Source organism: Phyllopteryx taeniolatus, chromosome 21 (genome assembly GCF_024500385.1).
Source record: "Phyllopteryx taeniolatus isolate TA_2022b chromosome 21, UOR_Ptae_1.2, whole genome shotgun sequence".
Classification (NCBI taxonomy): Eukaryota; Metazoa; Chordata; class Actinopteri; order Syngnathiformes; family Syngnathidae; genus Phyllopteryx; species Phyllopteryx taeniolatus.
The window spans coordinates 14,881,108-14,904,463 of record NC_084522.1 but is presented as its reverse complement, the minus strand read 5'-3'; the positions used below and the strand labels follow the sequence as shown (position 1 = coordinate 14,904,463).

General features: G+C 43.7%; 2 protein-coding genes across 3 annotated transcripts in view; one reads left to right on the top strand and one right to left on the bottom strand.

Annotated features, from left to right (window-relative positions):
- bag6l (BCL2 associated athanogene 6, like) overlaps window positions 1–4,453 on the top strand; it is a 34,023-nt gene extending 29,570 nt beyond the window's left edge. Inside the window, exon 23 of the mRNA XM_061760959.1 lies at window positions 1,943–4,453. Within this exon, the coding sequence (XP_061616943.1) occupies window positions 1,943–2,041 (99 nt within the window). The 3' untranslated portion in view covers window positions 2,042–4,453. The remainder of the gene's footprint in view (window positions 1–1,942) is intronic.
- Window positions 4,454–4,875: 422 nt separating this feature from the next.
- c21h6orf136 (chromosome 21 C6orf136 homolog) lies at window positions 4,876–22,052 on the bottom strand. 2 transcript variants are annotated; one of them, XM_061760961.1, is made up of 7 exons: window positions 21,893–22,052; window positions 19,873–20,112; window positions 15,346–16,029; window positions 11,614–11,702; window positions 9,527–9,727; window positions 6,099–6,168; window positions 4,876–5,713 (listed from the first exon to the last, which is right to left on the bottom strand). In XM_061760961.1, the coding sequence occupies exons 2-7, from the start codon at window positions 19,969–19,971 to the stop codon at window positions 5,570–5,572; spliced, it is 1,287 nt and encodes a 428-aa protein (XP_061616945.1). In that variant the 5' UTR covers window positions 19,972–20,112; window positions 21,893–22,052; the 3' UTR covers window positions 4,876–5,569. The 2 variants fall into 2 exon arrangements, with proteins under 2 accessions (XP_061616945.1, XP_061616946.1); XM_061760962.1 differs by lacking the exon at window positions 4,876–5,713 and adding an exon at window positions 9,030–9,071 and having other exon boundaries at window positions 6,113–6,168.
- Between the last annotated feature and the right edge of the window lie 1,304 nt (window positions 22,053–23,356).

Here is a 23,356-nt window from a genome sequence, read left to right as displayed (position 1 = left end):
TTTCTAGGCATTAAACCATACTGTTGCTCGCAAATACTCACTTCTGTCCCGAGTCTAGCCTCCACTACTCTTTCCCATAACTTCATTGTGTGGCTCATCAACTTTATTCCTCTGTAGTTTCCACAGCTCTGCACATCACCCTTGTTCTTAAAAATGGGCACCAGCACACTTTTCCTCCATTCCTCAGGCATCTTCTCACGGACTAGAATTCTATTGAACAAGCTGGTCAAAAATTCCACAGCCACCTCTCCGAGATGCTTCCAGACCTCCACAGGAATGTCATCAGGACCAACTCCCTTTCCATTTTTCATCCTCTTTTATGCCTTTCTAGCTTCCCCCTTACTAATCATTGCCACTTCCTGGTCCACCACACTTGCCTCTTTTACTCTCCCTTCTCTCTCATTTTCCTCATTCATCAACTCCTCGAAGTATTCTTTCCATCTAGCTAGCACACTGCTGGCACCAGTCAACCTATTTCCATTTCTAGCCTTAATCACCCTAACCTGCTGCACATCCTTCCCATCTCTACCCCTCTGTCTGGCCAACCTGTATAGATCCTTTTCTCCTTCTTTAGTGTCCAACCTGCATACATGCATCATTGCCTCTTGTTTGGCCTTTGCCACCTCTACCTTTGCCCTGTGTCGCATCTCAATGTATTCCTTTCGCCTCTCCTCGGTCTTCTCAGTGTCCCACTTCTTCTTAGCTAACTTTTTTCCTTGTATGATTTCCTGTACTGTGAGGTTCCACCACCAAGTCTCCTTCTCTCCTTTCCTGCCAGAAGATACACCAAGTACTCTCCTGCCTGCCTCTCTGATCACCTTGGCTGCAGTGGTCCAGTCTTCTGGAAGCTCCTCCTTTCCACAGAGAGCCTGTCTCACCTCTTCCCGAAAAGCTGCACAACACTCGTCCTGTCTCAGCTTCCACCACATGGTTCTCTGCGCTGCCTTTGTCTTCCTAATCTTCCTCCCCACCACCAGAGTCATTTTACACACCACCATCCATTGCTGTCTAGCCACACTCTCCCCTACCACTACCTTACAGTTGGTAACCTCCTTCAGATTACATCATCTGCACAAGATGTAATCCACCCACATGCTTCTACCGCCGCTCTTGTTGGTCACTCTATGTTCCTGCCTCTTCTGGGAAAAAAAAGTGTTCACTATTGCAATTTCCATCCTTTTTGCAAAGTCTACCACCATCTGTCCCTTTCCTGGAATCCTTCCAGAATTTCTCTTTCACCTCTAGGTCACATCCTACCTGTGGGGCATAGCCGACTCCATTTCTCTTCCCATCTGGTAAAATAATTTCAACCCTGCCCCTAAACTTCTAGCCTTACTGCCTTTCCACCTGGTCTCCTGGCCACACAATATATCAACCTTTCTCCTCATCATCTTGTCAACCAACTCCCGAGATTTTACTGTCATAGTCCCAACATTCAAGGTCCCCACATTCAGTTCTAGGCTCTGTGCTTTCCTCTTCTCTTTCTGCCGAAGAACCCGCTTTCCACCTCTTCTTCTTCTTTGACTTCGACCCACAGTAGCTGAATTTCCAACGGCGCCGGTGGCGGACGTTGTTAACCCGGGCCACGACCGATCTGGTATGGAATTCTTTGGATGAACGCTCATTTTTGTTTGGCAAAGTTTTAAGCCGGATGCCCTTCCTGACGCAACCCTCTGCATTTATCCGGGCTTGGGACCGGCCTACAGTTTGTACTGACTTGTGTCCGCCATAGGGCTGCATTAGTTGGACTCTAACATAAGGCACTGTTTATGTAGCTGACACAGCTTTTGCCATTCAGCCTACCTAAAAGGTAGAACAGTTTTAGATTTGATCATGTGTGTTTGAATGCATTGATGTGTAACGTGTTCCTGTACTCAGGGATGAAGGGCTTCACATGGAGCAAGAGTAACCAAAAGATTTGTGTGTGTCTCTTTGCGACCAGGTCAAGAGTGACATAAAAGTGCGGGTGCAAGAAGATCCAGACTACAACGCCCACAGATTCCCCAACACACGTCGAGCTTTCTCCTTAGATGACTCTTAAATTGAATGTTAAAGGACCAGAATGGGAACTGAACAAGTCCTGCACCCAATTGCCTTGTCTTAGACAGGGACAACTGGGACCACCCATGCTTTAAAATACTAGTTGTGTGTTCTTGTACTAAAACGTTTCCCTCTAAGCTGGATGGACGGAGACCAGGAAATTAGCAAAGAAAGAAAAAAAAAAAAAAAATCCTAGTTGAATTTCAAAATACTAATTCTATGTTTACACCAAGGGTGTCAAACTCATTTTTGTCGCGGCCCACATTGTAGTTATGTTTTCCCTCGGAAGGCTGTTATGTCTGTGAACCCATATAAATGTATGATCGCCTCATATTGTTACGTATACACCAAAAAAAATGGATAACTACTACTACTACTAAGGGGAATATGTAATTAAAAAAAAAATAATGCTTGCAATAACCTAACGTTATTAAAAGTGGAAACAAGTTGCAATTTTAGTATTTTAGCAAGAAACATGAAGTCGACGCATTATTTGCTTGAGCGGGCCACATAAAATAGTGACGGAACGGATCTGGACTCCGGGCTGCAAGTTTAACACCTGTGCTTTACACTATCTTCCCAGCAGCCATGTGAGCTCCATTTGCCCGGAACATAGTGTGCTGGAAGATTTTGGCCATTTTCTCCGTAATGAAGTCTATCATGGAACGTGGGGCAAGGCTCTGCTGAGTTCCGGAGGCTAAAAGGCGCACTAGGGTTCGGCTTGTGGTCTACAATGGATGCCAGTAGTTCCTTCCAGGCCCCTCACGTTCTGATGGGGTCCCTTACGTATCTCATGTAGCTGATCAAGGTCTGACACGTTTGTCACATTCTGTCAAGACTTCCTTCAGCTGAAACGTGGACGCCGCGCAGCTTTGTAGCTGCGCTTTGTCTGTGGCCACAGCAAGACTCGAATAAACTTACCCACTCCTAAATCACTAGCGCCGTGTAAGACCGTAATAGAAATCAATGTGGCATCTCGCACTGGGCCCGTAAACCATCACACGCCGGGACGCGCCAGGATTGAACGTGACAAAGCTGAATGAAATGAATGTGCATGCAAGCATACCTTCGTGGCTGACCATTTACTTCACTGAAACATTAGAGCGATCCATTTTTAACACAACAGTCAGAAATGTATCTAACCTATTTTCACGGTATTGTCTAAAAACATCCAGAATTTCAATCTTGAGGTGGCACAATGCTGCAAGGCTCCCAGGGAGGTGAGGAAGGCAGTTGAACGACACTTCTCAGATTGTTCAAGGTGTCCAGCGAGAGCTAAGAGATTTGTTCTCAAGCTAATTTCAACACTAAATTGGTTAATAATTCATAAAATGACTGACGATGTGGGAACAGAACAATTGTATTAATTTTTTGGGGAAAAAAAAAATATATATAGCTATCTATAAGCTATATCTGGACATACAAGGTCTCCGTCCGACTGTGACAGTGATTCCCGTCCCGCTACATCCAAGCATCCAAGTTTTGATAAGCCGTGTTACATTTTGTTCAATTGATCTCGTTTTATTATGGCCGACTGGGATCCCATTTAGTTCACGGTGGGTGGCCTGAAACATGATTCCCCTGGCTGCTGGGAACATAGCGGTCTAGATGACGTGATTCCTCTTTTCTTGTGCGTATTGTAGTTGCGAGTATCAGCAAAATAGCAATACCATTGAGAGTTTGAAAATAAAACCATCATCGTAGTTTTATTAGAATTATATAGAAAACAGTTTACTGTACAAACATTTTTGGGGAAAAAAAATTATTAGTTTCAAATAAAATGACAATACAATGAAGTTGAACTTCTAATTGTATGTTGTGGTGTTAAGAGGTGGCGATAGTAATATTTTTGGGAAATAACCGGTCAAATTAAGATTATACATTTATTTAACTCTAGTGGGAAGGAACCATGTTTGGTGTTCAAACCAGACTCTGCATGGCTCACGGGGAGGCAGGAACTGCCCGATTTCTCCGTCAAGTTAAGAAAATTGAAAAATGTTACGTGAAATTTAACAATATAGACTGCAATTCAAATTTTCAAAAACTTTGAAAAATCACTGCTTAACCCCCCCCCACCCCAAGAAAATAAAAAAATCAAGCTTCTGAAGCTGCCCCTTGACTAAGTGCTCATCCCATCAAGTGCAACACACCCATCAAACATCCTCAACCAGAAATGTTGTGATTACAAAAACAAGTTCCAATATCAGGGGAAACGCCATTCTATTAAGTATTCTAGTTGTAGTACATTTTATGTGGACAGTCATTGATGGCAAAATGCACAAAAATGTCAAGATCATTCAGATGACGACGACGACTTCATCTGTATTTTACTTTTGTCTGGCGGGGGCTCAATTATGTGTTCAATGTTTGTAAAACTGAATGGTTGGCGAAGAATAAAGCTCTTACTTATTCAGTCCTTTATTTCTCTGCCTGTCGTACATCAAGTAAAGTCGCGTCACATTTTTTTTTTTTTTAATAAACCGCCAATACACGTTAAATATGGACCACGTCAAGAACCATGCTCGTCACACACAAACAACAGAACCCCATGTTAACAAGGGAAAGTGACGGGGTGACAAAACAATTTGTACAATAAGGTGAAAGCAGTTATTATGGAGGCACATTATATTTACATAGCTATTAATGGCAGTACTACTCTGCCTCATTTAAACTTGGTTTATTTAACTGGCCATCTTTATTCTCACAATATTTGGACTTAAGCGGTGAACTGTACATTTTTTACCTGGCTGGCGTAGCCGCTTAAGTGACTTAATTTTCATTGTGCACGTATTGTCGCTGCATGTGTCAACAAATAATGAAAGACTTTAACAAATGTTCTTTTGGTCGTCATTATTGGAGGCTTTATTGAATATAATCTAGAACACATCTGGGTGGATGAAAGTTTGAAGGGACTATTCCTGGATAGGGAAAGATCATGCAGAAAGCACACAGGGAAAAAATAAACCAAAGCAGATTTAGTGCTGCACTCGTGTAGACAGTAAACATTTTAAACCACAAATAAATCCAGATTTACCCAACAACACCTTTGATTACACAAGACTAACTCGCATTGCTAAGTCTATTTGAAATGGTTCGTATGTCAAGTGATTTTTCAGTCTATGGAGTTTTCTTCACTGACCTATTGCACATGAACAGCTTCAAACATCTACATTGACAATAACAATGGAGCATTTTCAGGAAACAGTTTGCGTTTGCTCTTCAGCAAATGCGTCTTGTGTAACGAATTCATTAGGGAGAGAAATCAAACGTATGTTTCATGTTGTAGGACGAAGATTCTCTTCCAACAAATATGTTCACAACACTGATGAAGTGTAATAATTGAGAGTTGACCAAAACGCCACCATGACGACTAGTTAGACAAGAAGCTGTGCGTAAATGGGCATTTTGTTCAGGGGCAAAAAAATATGAGCATTCGTGCAGATCTTGTCAGGTGCTCCTATGGTGACAATGAAATAGTCTTGTGGACCTTCAGCATGCCGAGGTTTGGCTGTTGTTCCTCCAACCGCCGTCAGTCTCTGACTTGCCGCAGTGAGGACAGGAGGAGGGGCAGCAGATTGAGAGCCGGTCGGTTCTCCTCCACCCCCAGAGCCACGAGAGCGCTGGCCAGGAGGGACGTGACTCTGGGAAGGACTGGCGGCTGAGCCGGCATCACCTGCGAACAGATCATCACATGGGAAGGTGAGGATGATGCGTGGACGGGGCGCACTCAAGCACATCTAAACTGATTTGTTAGAAAACCTTCACAATCAAATCAATTAGAATCCATATTTCATGTGGCATACCATCATACCAAATCCTGAAAAAGTGGACCGTTGTTGCTAACAGGGGATTTGTCAGTGTACACACTTTAGGCGTACTTTTCAATTTGTTTCAAAAATGAGTACACGTCAATGACATTCATAAAGCTACATGATCGACAGAGAAAATCATTCAACCGCAGGCGAGTCTTGGTGAAAATTCTTCACGAGGTGTGCACATTTATGGTTAGCACTGTAACTAGTAACACGAGTAACCCATATGCACACCTAGCGTCTTACCTTTTCAACTTTATGACAGTGGACGAGTCCGTCATGTCCTATGTAGAATGTGGAGAAAGCATCATAGGACCTGTAACAGATGCCATTCATTCATAGTAAGACGTACTCGCAAATGATGTTCGCGCCAAAAGTTCCTCTTAGACCTGAAAGTATTCTCATCAAAATCATTAACAACCTCCACATTGCAGCTGAGTCCAGTTCACTTTCTATCCTCGTCCTCCTTTACCCGAGTGCATGGCTTTGCACTATTCTTCCAGTGGTACCACAAGCACTAACCCTGACTGGTTCCATTTATAACTCAAAGACCACACCCGGTTCATTGAGCTGAAGTCCTTCACATCCGAACCCACCCCAGTCCTTACAGGTGAAACCCAGGGCTCTGTCCTGAATCAAGCCATCCATTTTCTACCGCTTATCCGAGGTCAGGTCGCGGGGGCAGTAGCCTTAGCAGGGATGCCCAGACTTCCCTCTCCCCAGCCACTTCATCCAGCTCTTCCGGGGAGAACCCGAGGCGTTCCCAGGCCTGCCGAAAGACAGTCTCTCCTGGGTCGTGACCGGAACACCTCACCAGGGAGGCGTCCGGGAGGGATCTGAATTAGATGCCCAAGCCACCTCATCTGGCTCCTCTCGATGTGAAGGAGCAGCGACTCTACTCTGAGATCCTCCCGGATGACCGAGCTTCTCACCCTATCTCTAAGGGAGAGCCCGGACACCGTGCGGAGGAAACTCATTTCGGCAGCTTGTATCCGGGATCTTCTTCTTTCGGTCACGACCCAAAGCTCGTGACCATAGGTGAGGGTAGGAACGTAGATCGACCGGTAAATCGAGAGCTTCGCCTTTCGGCTTAGCTCCTTCTTTACCGCAACGGACCGATACAAAGTCCGCATCACTGCAGACGCTGCACCGATCTGCCGTTCCATTCTTCCCTTACTTGTGAACAAGACCCAAAGATGCTTGGACTCCTCCACTTGGGGCAGGATCTCATCCCCGACCTGGAGAGGGCACGCCACCCTTTTCTGACTGAGGACCATGGTCTCAGATTTGGAGGTGCTGATTCTCATCCCAGCCGCTTCACCCTCGGCTGCGAACTGTGAGTGAAGAGTTTGATCCCCCTGTAGTTGGAACACACACTCAGGTCCCCCTTCTTAAAAAGGGGGACCACCACCCCAGTCTGCCAATCCAGAGGCACTGTCCCCGATGTTGCAGAAGCGTGTCAACCAGGACAGCCCCACAACATCCAGAGCCTTGAGGAACTCCGGGTGAATCTCATCCACCCCCGGGGCATTGCCACCGAGGAGCTTTTTAACCACCTCGGTGACCTCAACCCCAGAGATAGGAGAGCAGAGAACCCACACTCTGCTTCCTCATGGGAAGGCGTGTCGGTGGAATTGAGGTGGTCTTCGAAGTATTCTCCCCACCGGCTCACAACGTCCCGAGTCGAGGTCAGCAGCGCCCCATCCCCACTGTACACAGTGTTGGTGGTGCACTGCTTCCCCCTCCTGAGACACCGGATGGTGGACCAGAATTTCCTCGAAGCCGTCCGGACATCTTTCTCTCAACTCCTCCCATACCAGTGTTTTTGCATTCCGTTTGGCCAGCCGGTACCCATCAGCTGCCTCAGAGGAGTCCCACAGGCCAGAAAGGCCCGATAGGACTCCTCCTTCAGCTTGACGGCATCCCTCACCGTTGGTGTCCACTAACGGGTTCGAGGATTGCCGCCACGACAGGAACCAACCACAGCTCCGGTCGGCCGCCTCAGCAATGGAGGCGCATAACATGGTCCACTCGGACTCTATGTCCCCCGCCTCCCCCGGAACATGAGCAAAGTTCTGCCGGAGGTGGGAGTCGAAACTCCTTCGGACAAGGATTCTGCAAGACGTTCCCAGCAGACCCTCACAAGACGATTGGGCCTGCCACGTCGGACCGGCATCTTCCCCCACACCAGCTCGTCCCTAGAGCCAGCTTCTGTAGCCGGGGATCGGATCGCCAAGGTCCCTGCCTTCGCCATTGCCCAGCTCGCACTGCACCCGACCCCTATGGCCCCTCCCACAGGTGGTGACCCCATGGGAATGGGGACCCACGTTACCCTTTCGACCACCAGGCCCTCGCCTCCAGGCTGTCCTGAATCCACTGCTCTTCATCGACATCTTCCACCCTTGTCCTCATTTTCTATAAATTCGATATTCACTTCCATAGCGTCGTTGGATGACACCTTGCTCTAGCTTTCCTGCAAACATTGATTTCCACACTTCTCTCTCACCTCCTGTTTGTCTGAAATAGACTCCTGGGTTCACCTCAAACTTTCCCAAACCAAATAAATGATAAACCGGCCCTTCTCCTCATTGGAAATAAATCACACAATCTTAACTTGCGAGTTCATCTATCCCAATTGATAGGTCCACAGTTTCCCCCTCTCCTCAGGTTAAGAGTCTAGGTGTCACAAACTATCATTCCACTATAAATAAATACATTTTTTTTTTTTTTTTGCTTGGATTAGTGCCAGCACGGTGGTAGGGTGTCATTTGTTATAAAAGGTAGTCTTTTATTGTAGTAACATTACATTAGTGGTTAACTTTTTTGTTTGTTTGTTTAACACATTATGTTCCATGTGGACTCAACGAAGTGCCCTGGTAGTGGCGGCCAGATGGATCTCACTTGGTACGCGCAAACGTAATTGTTGCTCTAAAAGATCATGTGATACAACATCACATTTTTGATTGGCAGTTACATCTGTGCCATTGCCACGCCATTCAACTGCGATTTAAATTTCAAATTGCAGCGAAACCAGTTGTCGACAGTCAGTCACTCTGAAAACTATTGGTGGAACCCCGAACACTGTGCGAGACTTCAGTCACGTTTCCCGTTGCTCAGTGTGTGGAAGGCTTAATGCTCCGCCCCTGTTCATCATGGAACAACAAAAGCCAGACTCGCCATTTGCCCAGCAGTATATGGGTGGGATGAGGGCTGGCTCACCTGCATGAGAAATTGGGCAGATTTTAGCAATACAAGAAATAAGATGTGTTCATTGTCCTATAATTATTGATCCTTGGGGAATTTTTCAAACATGTCTATGACTTGGTTGTATTAAGACGTAGAAAATGTTTTAAATTGTAGGGAAAAAAATTGAACTATTACATTGTAGAACTTATTTGAACACTTGTGTGGCAGTTATGAATATTAACATTTTCAAACAAACTATTAACAGCTCATGGTTTTATGATGCAACAGTTTGAACTTGAAAGGATTATTTCAATTTCCATTTTTACTTATTGGAAAAATGATATTTAAATAAATCAGAGGTCAACCGGCACCCTACGGGGGGTTCCACTGGAACTCAAATCAAAATAAAATCGACATTGAATTGAGAAGTAAACTTGCGTAACCCTTAACAGTACGGGAAATAGGTGGATCGATGCTTGGAATGTTACCTGTACAGGTGTGATTTGTCTTTGCGGTAGAAGCGTAGCATCAGTGTAAGGAAGGGAAGGCCCCTGACCCTCCAGCGAGCCTTAATGGTCCCGTCTTCCATGTGCTTGGTCAGTTTCAGCACCTCCAGCCGCGCGTCAGCGAAGTACAACAGACACATGAGGCGCCACAGGGAGAGGGTGAGCTGGTATACCACCCGTCCTCTGCGCGGCATGGTCAAGCCAGACAGGAAGTCATCTCATAAGTGACGTGTAGATAAAGTGCCGTGAAAATGTATTTGCCCAAATTCTTAGCGTTTCCCCACTTCAATGTTGAAGATCAACAAACAATTTTAAATATCAGACAGGCAAGAAATCAGTGTGGTACCACACACTGTGCCCGCAACGTGCCAGGCAGCAGCACTGAGGTCTACCAGGTCATTTCCGTTACCCGTCTAAGGCATTTCGCATTATACAGTGCTGTGACAAGGTATTAGCCCCCTTCTCAAATCCTTCTATTTTCTGCATCGTTTTCCCACTTTAATGTTTAAGCTCATCAGACAAAGCTAACCCAAGTAAACATAAGATCCTGTTTTTTAAAAGTTAATTTTATTTATTAGGGGGGAAAAAAAAAAACTATTCAAAGCTACCTGGCCTTGTGTGAAAATGTGCCCTCCTTGTTAAATCATGAATTAACTGTAGCTAATCACATTTTTAGTTCATTTTCACTGACCACACCCAAGCCTGATTACTTTCAGGCCTGTTCAATCAGAAAATCACTGAAGTAGAACCTGTTCTACAAAATGAAGTCGGCCAGAAGATCTCAAAAAGAAGCAACAAAATGCCACGATGCAAAGAAATGTTCCAAGGCAAAAGCCACTGCTCTCGCCTGTTATGTCAAGCAGAATGGAAAATCTGTATCCCTTTTATGCCGGAACAGTTATACTGTGTTACAGCGGAGTTTTTAAGCGAAAGCCACTGCTGATCAAAATGAACATAAAGGCTCATCTTACTTTTGCACAAAAAAAAAAAACATCTTCATTCCCAAGACTTTGGGACAATATTCTACGGTCTGACATGATGAAAGCTGAAGTCTTTGGAAGGTGTGTGTCAACTGGCATTAATGTAACAGCATATCAGAAAATTATCATCATATCATCAGTCAAACATGATGGTGGTAGTGTAGTCTGGGGCTGCGTTTTCCGTTCAGGACCTGGACAACTTGCTGTGATTGGTGGAACCATGAATTTTGCGCTTTACCAGAAAATACTGAAGGAGAATGTTCAGCCGTCACCTTGTGACCTCAAGCTGAAGCGCACCTGGGTTCTGAAACAGGACTATGATCCAAAACACACCAGCAAGTCAACTTCTGAATGCTTTCAAAAAAAAAATGTAAAATACTGGCATACTCAAACGTCTGGACTTCCAATCCGAATGAAATGCTGTTGCATGACCTTAAAAAGACCGTTCATGACCAAAAACCCTCCAGTGTTGCTGAATTAATACAATTCTGCAAGGAACAGTGGGCCAAAATATCTCCACAGAGATCTGAAAACGCTTATTTCTGTTGTTGCTGCTGAGGGTGGCCCAACCAGCTATTAGGTTTGGGCAGGTTAGTTGTTGTTTTCTTTCCTTTATATATAATATCACCGTTTACAAACTGCATTGTATACATATATATGCATTTTACTTCGGTTATTTCTGTCTGACATTTACATTTGTGGCGGCACGATGGGCGACTAGTTAGCACATGCGCTTCACAGTTCTGAGGCCACGGGTTCAAATCCGGCCTCGCCTGTGTGGCATTTGCATGTTCTCCCCGTGCCTGCGTGGGCTTTCTCCGGGTACTCCGGTTTCCTCCCACATCCCAAAAACATGCACGGTAGGTTAACTGAAGACTCCAAATTGTCCGTAGGTATGAATGTTTATATGTGCCCTGCGATTGGCTGGCGACCAGTTCAGGGTGTACCCTGACTCCCGCCCGGTTAGCTGGGATAGGCTCCAGCATACCCGCCACCCGAATGAGGATAAGGATAAAATGGATGTATGGATTTGCATTTGTTTTGATGATCTTAAACTTAAAAAAGTGGGGAAACTGAAAAAATAATTACCTGGTCTTGGTATTGAGAAGTCCATTGATGAATTCAATATCATTGGAGTACATGGTGTAGTCATGATTCTTACGGAAGAAATTTGGAAGCTGCAAAACAGTTTGTAATTAGGAATAAAACCAAACAGAAAATAACAAAACTGTACCATAAAACTTCAGAACCCATTTGCTGTATGACCACCTCAACCTAATCATATGTTTTGAAAGGACATAAAATTTTGCTTTAATAACATTTATTTTGATTGATACTCGCCAGGTATATAGGGAGCCTTAGAAGAAGATAGAAGCCCAAACCGAGTGAAAATGCTCCATATAAACACCTCAATATAAACGGGCCAAATCCGAATGAAATTTCATTCAGTTTCACAGGGATGGAATATTCCTTTTGCCAAACAGATCAGAAGCAAATGTTCCTAAGTGTAAATCGGAATAGTGCCGGGCTGCGTTCTGTCTGCTCTTCTCATTAAATGTAGTGCACATGTATTGTCGTCATCTTCTTTTCCTTTCGGGGTCGCCACAGCGCGTCATCCTTTTCCATGTAAGCCTATATCCTGCATCCTCCTCTTGAACACCAACTGCCCTCATGTCTTCCCTCACAACATCCATCAACCTTCTCTTTGGTCTTCCTCTAGCTCTCTTGCCTGGGCTCCATCCTCATCATCCTCAACCGATATGCTCACTCTTTCTCCTCTGGATGTGTCCAAACCATTGAAGTCTGCTCTCTCTAACTTTGTCTCCAAAACATCGAACCTTGGCCGTCCCTCTGATGAGCTCATTTCTAATTTTATCCAACCTGGTCACTCCGAGAGCGAACCTCAACATCTTCATTTCCGCCACCTCCAGCTCTGCTTCCTGTTTTCTCTTCAGTGCCACTGTCTCTAATCCGTACATCATGGCTGGCCTCACCACTGTTTTATAAACTTTGCCCTTCATCCTAGCAGAGACTCTTCTGTCACATAACACATTTGACATGTTTGGATCCATTTCTTCACTTGCTTACTGCACACATCATTGCTCTGGACGGTTGACCCCAAGTATTTCAAGTCCTCCACCCTTGCTATCTCGTCTCCCTGTAGCCTCACTCTTCCCCCACCAACCCCTCCCATTCATGCACATATATTCAGTCTTACTTCGGCTAATCTTCATTCCTCTGCTTTCCAGTGCATGCCTCCATCTTTCTAACTGTTCCTCCACCTGCCTCCCTGCTTTCACTGCAGACCACAATGTCATCTGCAAACATCATGGTCCACAGGGATTCCAGTCTAACCTCATCTGTCAGCCTATCCATCACCCCTGCAAACAGGAAGGGGCTCAGGGCTGATCCCTGATGCAGTCCCACCTGCACCTTTAATTTGTCTGTCACACCTACAGCACACCTCACCACTGTACTGCTGTCCTCGTACATTACCTGTATTATTCTAACATACTTCTCTGCCACTCCAGACTTCCGCATGCAGTACCACAGTTGCTCTCTGGGTACTCTTGTCATAGGCTTTCTCTAGATCTACAAAGACACAATGTAGCTCCTTCTGACCTTCTCTGTACTTTTCCATCAACATCCTCAAGGCAAATAATGCATCTGTGGTACTCTTTCTAGGCATGAAACCATACTGTTGCTCGCAAATACTCACTTCTGTCCCGAGTCTAGCCTCCACTACTCTTTCCCATAACTTCATTGTGTGGCTCATCAACTTTATTCCTCTATAGTTGCCACAGCTCTGCACATCACCTTTGTTCTTAAAAATGGGCACCAGTACACTTTTCCTACATTCCTCAGGCATCTTCTCACGCGCTAGAATTCTATTGAACAAGGTGGTCAAAAACTCCACAGCCACCTCTCCTAGATGCTTCCATACCTCCACACGAATGTCATCAGGACCAACTGCCTTTCCATTTTTCATCCTCTTTAATGCCTTTCTAACTTCCCCCTTACTAATCATTGCCACTTCCTGGTCCACCACACTTGCCTCTTCTACTCCCCTTCCCTCTCATTTTCCTCATTCAATGTATTCCTTTCACCTCTCGTCGGTCCTCTCAAGTGTCCCACTTCTTCTTAGCTAACCTTTTTCCTTGTATGATTTCCTGTACTGTGAGGTTCCACCACCAAGTCTCCTTCTCTCCTTTCCTGCCAGAAGATACACCAAGTACTCTCCTGCCTGCCTTTCTGATCACCTTGGCTGCAGTGGTCCAGTCTTCTGGGAGCTCCTCCCGTCCACCGAGAGCCTGTCTCACCTCTTCCCAAAAAGCTGCACAACACTCGTCCTGTCTCAGCTTCCACCACATGGTTCTCTGCTCTGCCTTTGTCTTCTTAATCTTCCTCCCCACCACCAGAGTCATCTTACACACCACCATCCTATGCTGTCTAGCCACACTCTCCCCTAACACTACCTTACAGTCAGTAACCTCCTATTACATCATCTGCACAGGATGTAATCCACCTGTGTGCTTCTACCTCCGCTCTTGTCCGTCCCTCTTCTGGGAAAAAAAGTGTTCACTACAGCCATTTGCATCCTTGTTACTAAGTCTACAACCATCTGTCCCTCCAAGTTCCTTTCCTGGATGCCGTACTTACCCATCACTTCTTCATCACCCCTATTACCTTCACCAACATGTCCATTACAATCTGCACCAATCACAACTCTCTCTCTGTCTGGGATGCTCAGAACTACTTCGTCTAGCTCCTTCCAGAATTTCTCTTTCACCTCTCGGTCACATCCTACCTGTGGGGCAGAGCCGCTAATCACATTATACATAAAACCCTCAATTTCAAGTTTCAGCCTCATCACTCGATCTGATACTCTTTTCACCTCCAAGACATTCTTAGTCAACTCTTCTTTTAAAATAACCCCGACTCCATTTCTCTTCCCCATCTACACCATGGTAAAATAATTTAAACCCTGCCCCTAAACTTCTAGCCTTACTGCCTTTCCACCTGGTCTCCTGGACACACAATATATCAACCTTTCTCCTCATCATCATGTCAACCAACTCCCGAGATTTTCCTGTCATTGTCCCAACATTCCAAATCCCCACATTCAGTTCTAGGCTCTGTGCTTTCCTCTTCTCTTTCTGCCGAAGAACCCGCTTTCCACCTCTTCTTCTTCTTCGACCCACACATGTAGTGCACGTGTATAGACCGTCACTGTCAGAGAGGTATTAATTAAAAAATATGCTCATTATTGTGCTTGTCGTTTATACTGGCTTAGATCTGTACTGCATGCCTCCTGGGGATTCTGAGATATCGGCAGGGTTGCCATCTCTCAATTGTCTGATTAAAGCACACAGAAACTGGAATGTGCTCCAAAACGGGTTCATTCAAAATTGGATAGAATTATTACATTCTGCAATGCCTTTAGTGTGTGTTCACACATTACAGGCTTGCTTTAGTTTATCTAGTAACAAAATATGGGATAACACTGATTCAGCATCTAGTCTAATAAAGTGCAAGTGAACGTACAGTATGAAAGAGTTTGGACAAGTATCTTCAGTAAACGCGTCGTAACCGCCATTTGTGTAGAGGACCAACTTTTAAATTGCTACTTGTTTTCTTAGTGCTAGTAAAAATCCAGCAGGCTTTTTATACGACCGCAATATAAGTGTCTCTCAAGCTCTGTACCAGATCTCAAGTCTAACCTTGGATGTCTTTTGATCGCTTCTATGGTTTCAACCAATACTGCCGTTTGAGAGTTTGGAGTCTACCGTCAACTAATCAAGACACAGTGTGCACCCATACTTCACTCCTCAGTCGTTCATATGCTATGGCCAGCTTCTGCTCTCCTTCACTGTCTCCTTCACGATGCGACCCCTCTGTTCTTGCTTCACGGCTACACAGAGAGTTGGGATGCAGCCGGGGCAACTCCTCCATCTTGTTTCTCTCAAGTCCAAAATCCTGCCTGGGGTTATGCCTGCTGTGGGCCATCGGTTGTGTTCCCGGGGAATGGAAACAATAAAACTGAGAGCCACACATGAACGGTGCAGGGCACCTCTCCGCTTCAAAAAGGCTTCTAAAACAGCCGTGCTGTCTCTCTAGTGGATGTTTGCTGCTTCTCTTGAAGCTGCTCACGCTGATGTCATCCACTCTGCTGCCGTCCACTGTGGTCAATAGGAAGGAAAACTCAGAGGACTTGTGAAACCCTGGAGCAAGTAATTCTCCTAATTTAGTTTGACCAAACAACGGGATTTCCACCAGAGTGTGTACGCCACTTGACTCATTTGGTCGCACCAGCACACACATGCTGAGCGACTCCTCCCACTCCTCTTCGTGGTAAGCAACCCTCTGTGGCCAGCTGGCACGATGGAAGGGGTGGGACAGAATCGGTTGCTTAATTGTCTGATTTCTCAAGCTGTCCGTAGGCGCCAAGGCCCATGATGCGCTGCTGAAAGGACGTGTTGGGCAGATCCACTGCAAGTCAACTGGCTGAAAGAGACACAGAATCAATTGATCGTGAAAATGAAATCAGCACCTTTACTAAGCTCTTGACATGCTCATATTTCTCAACAACAATCAGTAGGCTGTATTGACGTAAATTGTTGAGGCTGACTTGTGCATTTCAACGTGGGGAGGTTTAGCTTGGAGCGTAACGCTGGATTGTGACTGTTCTGTTGTTGTTTCTTGTTTAACATGGCAATCATTTATCAACTGTTCTAAAAATTGTGACAATATACATTGACAAGCCACAAGATTGTAACCACTTGCACATTCGAATGAGATCCAATACAAGAACTGTATCAAAAATCCTGCCATTACAAAGATAACTATGGTCAATTTTGATGACACTATCAGAGAGGTATTAAATTAACAATATGTTCATTATTGTGGCTTTAGTTTGCCCCTACCCCAGCAAAAACACAGAACAACCCAGAACGACCAACCAATCAGCGAAAATTGAAGTAGACCTATGGGGAAGGCTGCAGTTCTCCCACTTACTCCAATCAACCCTGTGGTCCTGTGGTCTGAAGATGCGGTCATCTCCGTCAAATCTACTGTCCACGGGAGGAGGCCAGTCAACAATCCTTTGAAAGTAGGACTATCATGTACCAGGACCTCTAGAGGGACTGCAGAGGGGAAAAGATAGCAGGCATAGCTGCTGTAGAGGACAGTGATATATTCCTTGTGCATTACATACTTGGCCAATAAAGATGATTCTGATTTTGATCATTGTGGAGAATTTTGCATTTTCATCACGGGATTAATAAAGTACTGTGGAACCTTGGTTCACCAGCACCTTGTTCACGAACAAATCGGTTTATGAACCATTTTTTGGGACAAATATTGTTTTGTCCACAAACTGTGCTTCAGTTTACGAACAGAAACAGCATCCCCGCTCAACACTCAGTTGTGCTTTCATTGTTCGTTTCGAGCATAATGCGTATCTTTTAGTTTTTTGGTATAAATTAGCCCTGAGTATGGCTCCCAAGTGAGTTTGGAAAGTGCAAGTTATTATGCCATTAGGAAGCCCTGGAAAGTGATGCAGTTCTGGCGGCGTCTGGTGCGCTCGCGCCAGTGGGGCTGGAGAAGGGTCATATAGCTGGGGGTCCGGCAGCTCACCGGGAGGACCTCAGCTCGGTGGCTCAAACACTTCATACAGACAATATAAAGGTTTTTGTAAAATGTTTCCTTTTTTAATAAAAAAAAACTAAGAAATCACATGTTCATCAGGTTGTAACAACAAAATCTGAAGAAGAAAAAAACGCAAGCACTGTGAATACTTTTTGGATACACTGCATTTGTCATCTGCCCCTGGGCCAGGACCCATCTGGAGGAGGGGTGGGTGCTAACTATTTTGGATTGCATGGTGACCGTGGGCCAAAAGGAAATGGTGATCAGGAATAGTAAACTGACCAACAGGTTTAAGCTGCAGTTGCAAGGAGAGGTGATTCCATCGGTAGAGAGAAATCCCTTTTAATTGGGAAGGCTGGCAGTGAACGAGTCAAGTGCCTTGGAAAATGCTTCAACGATTCACTAACTGTGGGGAACATCACCAGTACAGAAAAGTAGAGAGAAGAACGGCTACGGAGAATCCAAACATCAGGGCTCCTCGGAATGTTCCAAGCATGGCTTTACCAACACGGACTGTGGCCAAGACTCATTTTGCAGTTAAAAGTATATGAAGTTCCAATGACATGCATAACAATATTGGGGAGGAAGATCAACACAGGTACCTGCGAAGATGGTTGGGACTCCCTCCAAGCTTCTCTTCAGTAGGCCTTCACATAAGATCAGGACAGTTCCAATTTCCTCTGTCATCCATGGTGGATTTTTAATTTTAAAGCAGCGAATGACATACAGTACAGAGATTTGCAGGATGAAAGCACACATGTTGATGCTATGTGACATCATTGGAATTCTATGCACAGGAAAACAAAGTCTTGCAAAACTGTGATTTCCAACAGTGAGGGAAGGCCTGAATCAAGGATAGAAAAGCCATGATTCGGGAACCTGGAAGGAAGAAGTATGAGGCAAGGGCAGTGAACATAGCATCCAAGGGACCCTAGACTAAATGGGACCAAATCGAAGATCACATGGGGAGTTTGGAGCCTTTCTGCATCTCCTTCCTGCTAAGATCAATATATGACAAATTCCAAAAACACGACCAGGGAAGAGAGGGACGACCCATTGCGTAAGCTTTGTGGCGAGAGGGGCACAATGGCACACATTCTGTCAGGGTGTAAAATGGCACTCACCAAGCAAGGTAAAAGTGCCCCACACCAGCTGCGCATGGCACTGCCAACACTCTGGAGCTCGAGAATCATTAACATTGTAAGGGAAGGCCAGACCACACCAACCACAGCAACAACATGGAACAACCTGCTACAAAAGACCTAATCATGGGCTATGAATGTCATCCTAGGAGGAAGGCTTAGTACCCCCAGGTTGGCCAGATAACCCTGAGGTCGATGTGGTACTGTGGTCTGTAGAGGCCAAAAATATTAATAATAATAATAATTTATTATTAATAAATTTATTTATCCGCTTCAAACTTATTCCCATGAGAGGAGGGTTGCAAACGGGCCTTCTAAAGGTAGAACACAAAGTAATAGACCCTCTTGAATTATTTCAGCGGGTACGGATGGCAGGCATGGCTGCTGCCAGTCCAGGTCAGCTGTAGAGGATTCCCTGCCCAATCAGTGTGGAGAATCGTCACAACCACTACCGACTCACCGTTGAGAGCGTGTTGCAGTTGAGGGTCGAAACACCCAATGAGCAATAGGCACCACCTGACAATATCCTCTCCTCTTGACCAAGGCTAACTTCACCCAAATGAATAATAATAAGTTATAATCAGGGGTACTGCATCAAACTGAGAGCTATCCTTAATATTTTAAATCTGTTTTGTAACTACTTGATGTTAATAATATTAGATGACTCTTATGATGCAGTCCAGTACTGCACCACTGCAAACTGCAACCACAGTAATAAACAGTTTTAAAATGTGCAGGTAGTTAGAATGTCATGTCTGGTCAATATAGTACAGACAAAGTTTTTTAAATTTTTTATTTTTTTTGCTTTTTAATGTTTCAAACATTGCACCTACTTGCTTATGGAGGCTGCCATGTTTAGGTCTTTCCACTCTTGCGATATATAAACATATAGTCGCCTGTTCTGTCTTATTATACAGCTTTATTTACGAAGAAACCATACAGAGTTAGTAAATATTTAGCAACGACAATCTTCACATGATCGCTGTCGGGCGCAATCCCGCGGCTGTTCTCGCATTGTTTAAATTGGTATCCTACCTTATATTGCCATCATATACTGTTGCCACCAACATCAACGCACTAATATCCCAAAAATCATGTTCAATCGCTAATTTAATATGCAAAAAATTTAAAACAGTAATTACGCTATCATTGATTAAAATTGTATAATAGGCCGCCAGCTCATCGGCTTTAGCGGCTAGTGGCTAGAAGCGAGCTGCTCGCTGAGTGACCTCCATACCTGGGCAGGCAGCTGGCTTGAGCAGTGAGTGCCTGGTTGGCTCGCAACAAACAAACAAAAAATAATAATAATAATAATAAAATACAGGCTTTCCCAATTGTATCTAATTAACTACTTTCATTATTAAGTGTCTAAAAAAATAGTGGAATAGTGAGTAACACTGCTGACACAGTTCAAATTCACTACATTTTGCCCAAAAAAAAAACTTTATTAATTACCCTGTTTGATTAATTACCCTGTTTAACTCATTACAACCGTGTTTTGATTAGTGCTAGCACATGATGTATTCTAGCTTTAAAAGAAGAAAAGCGAGCATCTTACCTGACTCAGACTCCCGATGTGCTTTGTGACGGGCTGCCTTCTGCCATGGATGCGGACACACCCCACCCAGAAGGCGATGCTCCCTCTGCTTACAGCCATTCACAACAGGGGCCGAAGCAACCCCAGTCAGTATGTCACCATCACACGCAGCAAGGCTCCAAAGTCACATTGGTGATGCTTGAGAGCTTCGCAGTGTTTTTAGATCCAAACTACAGCTGTGGTTTAAGGTCCCGAAATAAGCTAAAGTTAGAAACGAGAGAGAACGTTAGCGAGGAGTGGAAACACCAAGTATAGATTTATTGCATGCAGGACAGACAAAAACTGAGTAAAAAAATGTTAGCATATGATGCTAACTGACTCCAGCTCCTGGTGTCACTCACTCGGCCATGCCTCTTCAAGGCACACATCCAGACGAATACTACAGTAAGTAAATTATACCTAATAAAACTTTATAAAATCAGTTTAATACTTTACATTCACTCATGTGTTTTCATAAAATACAGTGTTTTTTTTCTAAAACCATGTAACAAAAACAATTGTGTTTTTTTGGGGGGGGGCTGAAATACATTCCAATTTCATTTCAATGAGGAAAATGCATTTGATATGCGCATAAATCGAGTCACGAGCTTGGTCACGGAACAAATTAAACTCGCAAATCCGGTACCACTGTACCACAAAATTTGACCAGAAAGTTGGCATTTATCTTCCATACCACCTAAGATTCATTCATTCATATCACTATCCCAACAATATATATTGCTTTCTGTTGTACAATGACGAATAGCAAAATGTCCATTGATTGACTGACAGCTGTTCAGGCAATTATATCAATTTTGTTTTACATTACAGCCACATTTGAAGTGTAAATCGAAACCTAGCTCAGTGTATAATGATGTTGATCATTGTGTATTGTTTTTAACGGATACTCCAAAACTTTAATATTTTACAGGTAGCATTTCAGAACTAAAACTCATTCGACTAAAACTAAACTCAAATGTAGTTGCAAAGAGGTAATCAACTATTACAAAACACTTTTATGCTGCAAGCTAGTTGATTCATTGACACAGTTGACAATTTCGCTCCGGTGACTAAAATTATTCCTAAATTTGGAATGTTCACAGATTTTTATATAGTAGCAATTGCATGACGAGTGAAGGGTTCTGTGAAGTAAGAAAATCATGGGGAACACTTTGGTTTTTGCAACATTTGCATCCAGTACTGCACTGACAATTTCAAAGACTCTACTAGCACAAGACCTGGAGTAGACCACAAGTTTATAATAAGAACCCGTAGCGGCAGCTAAAATTGAATTAACCAGCCAAGAACAAACTACTACAAAGAACTGTTTCGCATGCAGCAGCTTGCAAATTGTGCAAAATATTCTCCATAATTTTAGATTGTTATTTAGACAAGCTTCTTTTAAGTGATTATTCTGGTAATTTGTGAAGGGCATGTCTTACTTTCCTGACAAAACATACCAACCAGAGTCAAATATCGACTGTATATTAATCTCATCAGCTCAAAATGATGCAAATATTGCATAACAATAATTTGACATCGTCACGTTTACTGACGTTACACGTTCTTCTGTTGGTGCATAAAGGATTAAGGAACATGATACATCATGGCATGAACAATAATGTACTCTCTATAACTTACATCAAAGGGCAAAGACCAGTTATTTAATCGCATAATGTTACTGTTGTGAAAATAGTTTCTATAAAGTACATTTCCTCCAAACGAGGTGTTCTCCAACATTGTTCCACAACAAGGACATTACTTTACATATGCCGGTTGGCTAGCGCTAGCAGGCTACTGGGACTGTCAAATGCTAGGCTAATAGCAGCGAGCTAGTCCTGGACAGAGAAACGTCCCTGTCATGTGAGCTCCAACTGACGAAACTGCGGTCATTTGAATACATCGATCACATGTTGTCCATTAATGACATAAACGGGCATCTCAAACACAGTGACAGACAGACAGACAGACAGACAATGAGCTGAATTAACAGCTAACTTACACGAGTGTCATCCAATCTTGTGTGCCCTTGCCTGGCGAAACACGCCACGCCTCTTTCACAGGAAAGCGTAATGCTGCCTTCAGGTACTGTGGGAAATTGCTAGATGATAGGTGCGTATTTGTTGCTGAAACCAGTTCAGGTCAGCGAATGTGCGAGACGTGTGACGTAATTTTGTGTTCTGAAGAAGTCCGACTACGATTTTATTCCAATGTCTTTCATGTCTTCAACGTTAACAGAACGTGTTCTCTGTAATGAGACCGGACAAGAATAAGGGTGGTGTGTTTAGTATCTCGGGAAATACAGTAGTTTCTAACACTCGAATTTTCTGGCCCCAGAAGAATCCACTAAACAATGAAATACAACGTGAAAGAGAATCCAGAATACACACTCATGCATAACATAGCGTATAATAGGTAATCCCCTTTGTTAAAGAATAACATCATTACAACCTATACTGGCAGCTTCACAATAACAAAGCAAATTTATCATAATATTATCAAGTTCATTCTACTGAAAGTAAATTGACTACTTAACTGTTGGATGTGATGTGTTTTATCAAATTAAGTACAATGAAAGTACATCAATATCTTCTAAACCCCTGTTTTTATATACACCACACAAAAGGGTCACGCATGTATAATAATCATAACTCACTCCTTCGCTTGTCTCGTCACACGTGTCGTAGCATGTTTTAGAAAAATATTGGAGTTGACTGAATGCAAAGTATTGTTATGATTAACCTCGTGGCACCAGTTAGTCTTCCAGCCTACACAGTATGTGGCGGTAAAGCGTCCCAAGTTGCCGGAATAAACAAAAATGCTCTGCATCTGTATCTTCACGCCATCCCTTCACCACCACAGAGATATATAATGAAGATGTTATGTAAAGATATCTATGTTCAGGACCACACAGACCAGCACTTCTCAAACTAGAACAACTATACTTACTGGCTTTGGCCCTTCAATACACAAGAGAATGTCAGAATGAAATTAATAATATTATTTTAGCTTCTGACAGCCTCTCTACATTAGCCTACAGAGCTTGATGTTTGAGCAAAGACACAGTAGTAGTAAATAAATAATATTTGAACCAATTAAGTGAAATTGAAATATTTCTCTCAAGGCACACTAAAGTGCCACGACACACAGTCTAAATTCTAAGCAAACTATCACTAAGACACAAAAACATGGATTCACAAGTATGTACCTGGACTGTTAAGAACATACACACTATGGCAGGAACACATCGGGTCAGAAGGGAGCGACAACATCAGACACAGGTCTCATGAGACCTGTGATGTTATAGTATAGTATTATGTTAGAGTTGATCAAGTCTAACATTATACATGCGCAAACGCAGCAAAATGCAATCACTTTATCGCAACAATAAACAATAGGACATGCTACTCCACTGCAACCGATATAATAACAAAAGGAAGGTGCTTTGGTAAATACGAAAGAAATG

Excerpts from the sequence above, each read along its gene's own strand:
- c21h6orf136 (XM_061760961.1), bottom strand. The coding sequence starts at position 19,971 with ATGGCTGTAAGCAGAGGGAGCATCGCCTTCTGGGTGGGGTGTGTCCGC. Across the intron at positions 11,703-15,345 it reads ATGAACGACTGAGGAGTGAA|CTTCCAAATTTCTTCCGTAA; the intron begins GTATGGGTGCAC and ends ACTGTTTTGCAG. Across the intron at positions 9,728-11,613 it reads CTTCTCAATACCAAGACCAG|AGGACGGGTGGTATACCAGC; the intron begins GTAATTATTTTT and ends CATGCCGCGCAG.